At 29.8% G+C, this 11,600-nt stretch overlaps 1 protein-coding gene across 2 annotated transcripts; it reads right to left on the bottom strand.

Annotated features, from left to right (window-relative positions):
* Positions 1-5,407: 5,407 nt before the first annotated feature.
* On the bottom strand, positions 5,408-9,025 carry LOC141687189 (pentatricopeptide repeat-containing protein At5g47360-like). Of its 2 annotated transcripts, XM_074492382.1 has the most exons (3): positions 8,947-9,015; positions 6,817-8,782; positions 5,409-6,217 (listed from the first exon to the last, which is right to left on the bottom strand). In XM_074492382.1, exon 2 carries the CDS (start codon positions 8,592-8,594, stop codon positions 7,452-7,454), a length of 1,143 nt encoding a protein of 380 aa, XP_074348483.1. In that variant the 5' UTR covers positions 8,595-8,782; positions 8,947-9,015; the 3' UTR covers positions 5,409-6,217; positions 6,817-7,451. The 2 variants fall into 2 exon arrangements, with proteins under 2 accessions (XP_074348482.1, XP_074348483.1); XM_074492381.1 differs by having other exon boundaries at positions 5,408-6,217; positions 6,817-9,025.
* Positions 9,026-11,600: the final 2,575 nt, after the last annotated feature.

The raw sequence follows: 11,600 nt of genomic DNA, 5'->3' as shown, positions 1-11,600 counted from the left end.
AAACTATTACAAAATATATACAAAGTTGTTTGCAGAAATGAACTACATGACTTATTACTACATAAGCTACTCACCCGGTGAATATCAATTAGTCATCCGTCGAGATAATATTGAATCATCCGTCGGGACTATAATTGATCATCCGTTGGGTGCTACAATTTTTACTAAGTTAAATCTACTAATGTGTTTTGTTAATGTAATCATCAAGTTTATAATATATTCCCAACAATATCGTACAACTTTCTAAATAATTTTCCGAAAAATTCGTATGTCAAATATGATACTGATTTTTGTTCCGTAAAATTTGTTCTTAAATTTTTTCTTCTGAAATTATTACTGCGAAATGTAACTCAATTTGGTTGTCAAATGTCACATGTCACGTGCCAATTTGTTATTTGCGATACGAAAGGTCATTTAGTTTATGAATTAATGATCAATAATATAATAACACGTTATTATTTGAAAATCGTTTTAGGAACTTTTCGGATAGTCTAACATTTCTGTTTTCCTATGTATAATGAGCAGAGATGCACAAAAAGTCCGGACCCGAAAATCTGGCCCGACCCGATCCGGTCAAAGCCCGGTCAAGCCCGGCCCGATCCCGGCCCGGGCTTCGGGCCTCGACGGGCCCTATATTTTTAGGTAAAGACCGGCCCGACCCGGCTCGGTTAAAAGTCCGGGCTTCGGCCCGGCCCAGCCCGATTAAAAGCCCGAAAAAACCCGGTTATAATCTGATTATTCTAATATATTTTCTTATATATTTATAAATTCACATTTAATATAAATATAGATAATACTTTAAACACATATATATTTACATATTTGTGATTAATAATAGTATTTATATACTTCGTTGCATAAATAATGAAAGAAGATATAATAAGTACACTATATATATTTGGATATCATTGTTATGGATATTTGGATATCACTGTTATCATAACAATGATATCGTTATTATCATTGTTATCATAACAATGATAAAATATATTATATAAACATGTTTATTTTTTGCCGAACTTAAATATTTTCAACGATGTAATGTTTTCATAAAATATTTTATGTAAACTAATACATTTTTACGATGATCTAGTTGCTAACACATGTATTTTTCGGAATCTCTAATAATACTCGATCTGATTTAAATTAGAAAAAAGCATGGCCCGATCCGATCCGGCCCGAAAAAAAGCCCGATTAGGTCTGCCTCGAGGGCCCAAACGGGTTTTGACATTTCCGGAAAGACCGGCCCGGCCCGGCCTGGTCAAAGTCAAAACCCGAAAAGTCCGGCCCGGTCAAAGCCCGGGTTTTTTAAGGTCCGGTCAAAACCCGGCCCGGTGAGCCTTTTATGCATTTCTAATAATGAGTACGTTGTAAAATTCCTTACCTTTTCTCCAAAAAATTTCCGTTACATTATTTTTATTATTTTTTTGTATATGAATACCAATCGTATTAATAAAATCCCGTCATGTGTCAAATAATTTTCTTGCTAAACAGTACTCCATCTGATTTATAATATAGGTCTGTTGACTTTTTGCACGCAGGTTAATATGAATCAAATGTATAGTTAAAATATGTTTTATTTTGGTGCTTGAGTTAAAATATACCCCCTCATGCCCTTCCAATTCTTTACATTCCTGATTGTCCGACACACATTTTAAGGTACATAAAAAGTATAGTTATGTAACTTATTTTTACAATTTTATTTTTCTGAATAAAAGTTGAATGTTTTAATTTTTATTCAGAAAAACAAAATTGTAAAAAAATTTACAGAACTATACTTTATATGCTCCTTAAAATACGTGTCGAACACTCTCTAAAAAATGTAAACAATTGAAAGGGACGGAGGGAGTATATGTTAAATTTTAATTTAGAAAAGGAAAACTTAAAAAACATAACTTCTAACTATATTTTCAAAATTCTTAAAAATACGTGAAAAGGTAAAACATTCTCAAATGTACACAATAAGTACTAACTCCTGTGTGATCTTGATGCATTTTAGTTAGTTTTGTAATCATAAATTTTGATGAACTCTCCAATATTTAAAATAACTCCATCAATAAAAATATACTAAATTCATAAAATTTAATTTTTATTAAGTGCTATTGGACACACTTGTGAAAGACCGAAAGGGAATACTTAATTAGGTAATAGGGAATATAATCTGTGTAAATAATCAATGTATCTCAAATTCCAAATAAATGTATCCAATATAATATGCAAAATAGTCGAGTACATGAACGAACCTTAACGCCAAGTACAATACAAAATGCAAAATAGTTATAGTTATTACTATAGTTTAGCATCAAAAAATGTCATTTGGCAGTTAAATAAAACTTCAATTCTAATACTAGATGCATTTTGAAACCAAATATTTCTTTATTTGCCTAAATTTTGTCAATTTACCCTAAATTTCATTTAAAGTATACCAACATGGATCTAATTTATAGTAGTATAATGACGCGGTTAGATGCAAAAATATATCCTTAATTTCAAATTTAGAACTAGGGATGCATATTTGCATTGCATCTAAATATAAATTTTTTTGGAGGTAAAATTTTTTACCGTTCATTTCAAATTATAGAAATGAAATCACTTACGCTGTGCTTCCAAGTTTTTAATGAAAGAAGAGAACAGAAGATAAGAGAAAGGAAAAAAAGAGAAACAAAAAATTTCCTTTAAGATGTTCCCAAGTTATTTCTTGTAAATGAAAGAAAATTATAAAAATATTGATTTGGAGGGAAAAATATTGCAAAAGGATGTGAGAGCTTCTTCCCAAATCATCTCATTTTTTGGAAGAAACTTTTGGATGAAAATTTTTGAAAATTCCCCTCTCAATCTTTCCTAAAAAACTCGGGAGCACAAGAAAGAAAATTATAAAAATTTCTTTTCCATTTTTTTATTTTCTCTCCTAATTTGAACTTGGAGCACGGCGTTATAGTATTGTAGTGTATTTGCTGAGCCTTAAAATAAATTTGTAGAATAAGTTAATAACATGTCACGATATTGGTTGGTGAGTGGGGTTATATCGGGGGTTGGTGCGTCGCTAGAGGTGGACCAATAAGCATATCATCGTCATATTTGATCCGGTAGTCTAGTTCTCCACCTACCAAAAAAACTAATATACCCCAAATTACAACCATTCCCCAATTCTAATATTTTCTTGTAAATAAGACATTATAATGGAAATCAAATGTTTTTAAAATAAAATACTTACTGTTTAATTTTGAAAATTGGAGATATTCATCAAATCACAACTCGAGAGATCAAATATTCAATAGTAATATAGTAGTTTAACCTTGGTTTTTATGTAAGTGTCAAATCTTTTTAAATTGTGTAGGACATGTGTTATCTTGGATGATATCAACTTTGTTAAAAAAAACAACCATGAATGATATTAATTTAATATTTCATACGGAGGAGTTGAAACCGCCCCCCGTAAAACACTTCTTATTTGAAGATCAAGAATATAAAATTTCCTTCCCAAATTACATTTTAGAAATCGCGTAAAAAACATTGCGGGGAACATCTGTGTATACAACCAATTTTTTTTAAAAAACACGATTTTAGCGATATAGTATACAGAACATAATTCATGCTGATCGATGAAAAAAATAGGGTGTTGATTTATGCACACCCAAAATTTATTTATGTACACCCCTTTTCTATTCTCGACTAAAATAACTTTTTTTATTGAATTTGACTCATATTTTAATCTTACCATCATGACATTTAATAATAGAAATTATTATCAATTTTGAAATTTAATAATAATTATTAATTTTATCTTGCTTTCCTAATTTTTTGATATCTAATGGGTAATTACAAAAAATATTTAATTTTAAATGTATCGTATTATTTTTGATAAAAACGTATTGTATTATTTGTCAATTATAAGTTACATATTCAAATAATATTATTAATATAAAGTAAATTCTATTGTTCACTTTTATAAATAAATTTATTATGATATAATAAATTTTTGTTTTTTTGCATTTCATATTTCTAAATGGATACTTGTTGATTACGAGAATTACAGGATAATGACCTTATTGTTAAGAAAAAATGTGTCATTTTGATCTATATTTACATGATTCGATAAACATGTATTTTAATTTAATTTATATTTATAAAAACTTATACTCATATTAATAATAAATAAAAATATAAAAAATAATTTTACCATTAATATTGTTAAAAAAAATAGAAAAAGTCGGTGAAACACATTTTGTTTTGTTGTTCAATCAGACAAAAACAAATAAATCAATATATATAGACTAATAAAAACAAAGCTTGAGGGTATTTTAGTAAAATAAATAAAAAGGGTGTGCATAAATAAATTTTGGGCGTGTATAAATCACCACCCAAAAAATAATCAAAGAGCTAATTGCAATTCGTTTTCCTTGAAAATGTATTCTCGCTTAAAACAAAGCAATTGTGAATTATAAATATGCAGAATTCCCCAACAAACTACAAATTATCAAATTTACGTCATTACATCAACCTTTAAAGTATTTTATGGTTTCCTTCAGAAGAATTGTTTATCAAATATTTTGCAAAAAAATTGGTTGAAATTTTAATGGCATTTAGATATTTTTAGTTGATTGTTAATACATCTATGATCTTCCTAGTTAATTATTTTAGTAGGCGATAAGTGGTTGGTAAACTTAAGAGTACGCCACCAAACAGGCAATTTAGCAAAATCTCAACTGTCTTGTAAAAAGGTAATGGAAATACATAGAGGAAATATCTTGGGCAGAAAGAAACATACTCCCTAGAAACACCATAGCCACAAAATGGCAACCACCACCATTTTTCTGTAAAAATAACAAAACCAACCAACCATTCTGGAAAATTAACTAGCTAAGTTTAATTTAATGGAATACGTCCCAGTTTACATGAAATAATCCATTGACAAATGCATATTTGTAGAAGACAAAAAAATAAAAAATAAATATTGATGGGATATTCCACTACCAAATGTGTATTGAGATTATTAACTACTAAATGCGTATTTAAGAATACGCCTATGAAATGATTCTACCAAGGATCATTGCTGGTCATTTTTTCCCAAAAACAGTTATTTGCGTAATAAACACCCTAAAAATGGGGCAAAACTAGCCATAACCAAAGCCTTCAACATTGGGACAACTTGATGCACAGTTAAACCAACATTGAAATAGAAAAATACTAACATATCTCACTTAATAGACTTTAATACTTGTAACATGTTGTACTTGCCTTGTTCAGTTATGTATTTATCCTATCTACGTTAACAGGGGGACAAATTTGCAACAAGGGTGTTTAATTTGTTGAAGTCCAAAAGAAAAATTAAATTTTGCACCTAGAACACCAATGGATCAAGATAGAAAATCTAACATATCTTTTATTACATAACTTCACTCATCTAATTCACAAATGTTAAAATCAAAGAGGATTGTATACCACATCCAATTTTTATATTATTACATAAAGAGGAGGCAAGTCTACTTTGTCCCTCAAAAGCCATTATTTACCATTCGAGTGCTTATGAATGAAGTCTACGGCTTGTGATATATTTGTCAATGATGATGCAAAAAGATAGTCTTAATTGACAGTTCCAAATGATCCATATCATGAGGAATTTAAAGAGAACTATACATGAAGTTATTTAGCACAGCTCACATGTAACTTACCACTAAATTCTTTAGCATAACTAAGACTGCATCACACTATAAACAGAACACCTGCATTCCTTTTTAGCAGCATTTCCCAAATCAAAGTAATATTCACCTCAATTTAGTGAAGATCTCAAGCAACAATCCAATTTTTTTTGATATGACAAGGCATATAGATTAAAACCGCATCAGATCATAAATGAACCACCGGCATTCCTTTTTTTATTTTTCAAATCAAAGTAACATTCACCTAAATTTAAAGATCTCAAGCATTAGCACACTCCGTAATTTTTTTTTGATATAGCTAAGGCATATATCATACTAACATTTATATAGAACTAAAAACAATCAATGAAGGATGATTAGATTTCTCCAAGTCTGAAAGGTCTTGCCGATATAATTATTAATAAAGTTAAAACTCACTCAGTCAAAGATGTAGGAACCAAAGTCTCATATGACTCATTTAGGGTGATCATTCCACAAACACCAAGCTTCTTCAGCCTATAAACATCAGATGGAAACAACACAACACCCAATAGTAGAAGCTGAAATGCATGTGTTACCTGGGAAAAATATATAGAAAAAACAGATTATCTTATGCTATCTCAAATTCTCAACTACTAACATTTAAATGTAGTTCAACTATTGAAGCCACAGTTGCTCCCTACTATAATGCAACATAATTATTGCTAAAAGGGAAATTGCAGGAAGAAACAAAAACACTTTGGTAGTTTGTAACATGCATCATATCTACTTCAAAGTGCAATTTATTTATATTTTTAAAAACATTATCTGGCTCAACAAGAAAGTCAGTGCAGACAAGGCAGCATCTCCACACTGTTCACCAGATAATATTGTGAATTTTCTAATCTAGTCTGTGTGTGCAAATTTATATAGTACATAAAAAAGTTACTGATATATCTTCAAACTATCCATCAGAATGTTTGACTGCATGAAAAAAGCACAAATATTTCAAGCTACAAAAGTAGAAGTGTTGAACCAATATTCTTGTTCATTTGTAAATATAAACAAATAAACTAAACTGGAACAAGGAAAATTGGTAACAGTGGACAACTAAATTGGGTCAGAGGGGGTATTATAAACTTGTAAAACAAGAACACTAAAATGATACGTGCCAAATGTTTTTGAGATCATATGATACCTTTTCAATCCGATCCCAGCACCTAAACTCAGGGTGAGGCTTCTCGTAACGACATTATATGGAAGTGCTGGAAAAAATAGCACTCGGGCACCAGATCCCACCACATGCCTCTTTATTCCTTGAAATTTAATTTCACTAAACAAAATTATTTCGCGCAGTTACCTTTAGGCCTTTGGTGCAACATGGAATATGGCTGATGTCTGTCAGAACATAAACTTTAACAGTTTTCGATGATGTTCAGTAGGCTTTCACCACGAGACATTTATAGTTTTGATTACTGTTCCCAAGTATCAAGTCGCCAACCTCTCTTCATTATCGAATCACTCTTTGACCTTCAGCACCCTCATACAAAATGTTCTTGCAACTTAGACTTCAAATCGGTCATGATTTCTACAACTTTGGTTCCTTGAAGTAATAGTTTTTTTCTTTTCAATAACGAATATATAATCTACTGTACCCAGTTTTTTTCTAGTCGATTAACTCTAAAGTATCCTTCTTTTTCACCCTAAAGATAACTCCATAAGATACAAAAGGATCCAAACATTTGGATTAAATTATACAATACAAACATATGGGTCAGTTTTAATATCAATCAAACGTCAAAAATGAAGTATACGAAAAAAACATATGTCAATTCAGTTTTGAAGTCTTAAAATATGAGACACTAGCTCCAATTCTCCAACATTTTTCAAATGATCAATTGTGACTTCAGCATTGGGAAAATTCAATTTAATACCTTTCTCCCCCATTACCCCAGCAAGATTTGCAGCCTCTAGCAAATGTCCGTTTTGGCAAAGCCCAGCCAACAAAATAGAATAAATATCAGAATCAATTGTCAGTATGCAACCCAAATTCTCAATTTCAATGTACAAGCGATACCCATCCAGAATCTTCCCCTTCGAACAAAGTTTCTTTATCAAAAGGCTTGAAGCTAGGCTATCAGGATTTACAGAAGTAGCTAACATTCTTCTGAACACCTTCTCAGCCTCCGGGAAATTTTCAATCCGCATCAAGGACACTATTAAAGCACTATAGCACTCGGTACTAGAAACTAAACCCTCTCCTACAACTCTGTCAATGAGTTTATAAACCTCATTTACACGCCCCTCTAAACAAAGTCCATTAATCAAAGTACTAGCTGTGACCCTGTTAGGTAAAGAACCATTGTCAACCATTCTATCCAAAATACCCAAAGCCTCCACGGACTTCCCATTTGCACAATAGCTTTGTATGACCGACGTATACGTAATAACATTCGGTTTACTCTCGCCGCCTTCTTTCTCCATCTCCCTCAACAACTGCAACGCCTTATCTAAATCCCCAAACCTACAAACCCCATCAAGAAGCGTAGAATACATCACCTTATTAGGCAAACACCCATGCTCCCTCATAACCTTAAACAACCCACACGCCTCCTCCAATCTATCACCCTCAACAAACCCCTTCGTCATCGCAACATACGTAATCATATCCGGATAAAGACCAACACCACTCATTTCTCTCATCAACCTACCCGCTTCATCCATATCACCCTTATCACAAAACAACCTAATAACCACATTATACGCCAACGTATCCGGCTCACAACCAAACTCCTTCATTTTCCTCAAAACCCACAAACCCTCATTCGCAAGCTTCCCCTCTCGACACAAATTGAAAACCACTTTATACATCTTCACACTAACCAAACACCCCTCACTAAAAAAACCCTCCATAACATCAGTAATAAAACAAGGGTTCAACTTAATTCTCAACAAGTTACAAACTTTATTATACATATAAGAAGTGTGTCTATAATTAGGCTGTTGGGCAGCCCAAATAAAGAATCTTAGACCCAAAACAGGTTGATTAACAGCACATCTCTGTAACACTTGAGTAATACATGAACTATCTAACTGAACCCTAATTTTACTTAGGCTTCTTTCAAGATTGGGCCCATTTTGCTGCAATTGGGTCCAATACTGATCTGCAGATGATGAGAAAAATTGGGTTGTTGTAAATGCAAAAATGGGGTTTTTGATTTTAAATGAGGATGTGATGGATCTATATAAAAGGCTCATTTTGTTAAAGAGCTCTTAATTAACACAGAGTGTTTAGGGAAAAATGTGTGCATGGGTTGTATATATGTACCTTGGATATGGAGAAGGAGAAGTAGACACAACGGCTTCAATGGTGTGATTCTTCAGAGCTAAGAGCTGGAATACGCCTATTTTTCTATTTTGTAAATTAATCAGAGATATAACCCTTGTAGATTCCACCCTTACCGTCCTCCAACACAATTATTTTAAATATTATATAATTTTTTAATTAGATTATAACTTTTAAAATGTGAAATTTGTTTATTCAAGATTATACATATTTATATATATTTATAAAAAAAACTGAAAATCTATATTAAATTGGCAGTACATTAATCATAACTATAAAAAATTTCGATAAAAATTCCATTATGCATATTATATAATAAATATTTTTTTTATTTAGAGGTATTTAACTTTGAATAAATATTATTAAATTCAAATATATAGTATTATTGTTATTTCTATTTATGTTCACTAAATATAATTGTTTTTAAATTTAAACAATAATTTTATCCCAGTTCAATAATATACAAATCACATTTAGTTTTATTTTAATTTTTTTTATCCCGAAACACATTATACATATTAAATCCAACTAAATATGTTTAATTTGATTTTAGTTTTGTTTTAAACCGGATAAATATATATTTCTGTCTAACTCAAATTAATAGTATGTATTATTATTTTTAAGCTAATAAAATTTTATTTTGATTTTATTTTGTTTTACCGTGAATAAGTTTTATAAATTTTTAGCCTGGATGAATAATAAATATTATTATATTTTAACTCGATGTTATTATTCCCATAGATGAGTTACCAATTTAATTATAGTTTTTTTAGTTGAATTATTATTAGTTATTATTTTATTTTAGCTCGGAATCCATTAGTCCGACGAAATTCAACTGATTATACTTAGTTTGATTTTATATTTATTTTACTATCGATCAATACTATAATTTTGTTTTTGTCAAGATAAATTGTGTATATTATTTTATCTTATTTCAATGTCATTCCACCGACGAACGAATTATCTCTATTTAAGTTTTGAAAAAAGTATCATGAATAAAATAAATACAAAAGTATTCCCGTGTATTACATTAACCTAAGTACTATACGAAACCCAAATACGATTCCAACTAATTAACTATCAAATTTTTAATATATCGACGTAATACACGAATGTTTTATTTTTTATTTAAAAGATATTTTTTAATTAGAAATAGTTTAAAAAATCAAATTAAAGTTCAAACAAATAAACAAAAAATACTGAGTTTCTTTTGATTTTATTTCGACTCTATCCTGAGTTCTATAAATTAGATTTTGACGATTTTATAGCCCACGTGAAACTCATGAAGTAATGTTTAATTTATTGATGGTTTAAAAATTTTGTACAAAAATATAATCCATAATTTGAAGATAAACAAAAATTATAAATTTTACATTATTATTCTATTCAATTTAGGATACATACTTTTTTTGGTTTAAATCATTGTAAGGGTAGGAGGTTCGAATCATACCGTTGGTTATAGAATATTTCTTTATTTTATATGCAAGGACTATGATCAATTTGTTTACAGATCTAACGATCCATATTAAATTGGTAGTACATGAAACATAACTACTGACTACTACAAATGATCATAACTACCAATAATTTGGATAAAATTATAACAATGATGAAACATAACTACTGACTACTACAAATGATCATAACTACCAATAATTTGGATAAAATTATAACAATGATCCTTATATAACAATGATAGAATTAATAAATGAAAATATGTTTTATTGCAACACAAAAGTACAATACAAAAATATCAAATTTTGGTACTCACCCAACACAAATTGACTTTTATTCTCTCTAAATTTGGTTTTCTACGTATTAGTTAGTGTTCATCCAAGCGTATATTTACCTTTAATTTGAAAAATATATTTTTATCAATAATTAAGTAATATTAAATAAACTATATTAAAAAGGTTATTTATAAGATAATTATCAAATCATATTAATTAATATTAGATTATCCAAAATAACAAATATCTTATTCATAAAATAATTATACAATTCATTTTACAAAAATAAAAATAATATGTTAGATTTATATAACAAGTAAAACAATGAAGAACTAGAATTATTATGGAAAATTTCATATCAGATTCAACTTTTTTAACTACATAATTATTCTCTACAAGTAGCAATTTTATATTTTATATTAATATATTAATTCCAATCCGTGTTTCGCACTACAAATACTAATTTGAAATTTTAATTTATTTCGCACGTGTTATCAACTATCTATACTAATTGTGACGCCCTCCAAACCCGGGTCAGAAGTTTGGGGCTCACAACACACCACAAAATTTAAACCTGTATATAAAGTATTATATGCATTGACCCTTCTGTACACAACCACGGATCGTAACAGGTTAAAGTATGAAAACAAGCCATAATCTTAACTTTTATTACATCGTACCAAATCCCAACTAATTCAACTTACAATGGCTAAGATATCGTATTTATAATCTTACACAACTCATCTATAATATAAAGGCACTACTAGAAATATGGGATCAGACATCGGTTCAGAACCGATGTTAAAAAAAATCTGAACCGATGTCTTCGCGTGTGATGTTAAATGTCATCAGCCTTTGACATCGGTTAACAACCGATGTCTATTACAGTGCTATACATCGGTTTTA

This window comes from Apium graveolens, chromosome 9, assembly GCF_009905375.1.
Source record: "Apium graveolens cultivar Ventura chromosome 9, ASM990537v1, whole genome shotgun sequence".
Taxonomy (NCBI): domain Eukaryota; kingdom Viridiplantae; phylum Streptophyta; class Magnoliopsida; order Apiales; family Apiaceae; genus Apium; species Apium graveolens.
This window is presented reverse-complemented; position numbering and strand designations above follow the sequence as displayed.

Excerpts from the sequence above, each read along its gene's own strand:
- LOC141687189 (XM_074492381.1), bottom strand. The coding sequence starts at position 8,876 with ATGAGCCTTTTATATAGATCCATCACATCCTCATTTAAAATCAAAAAC.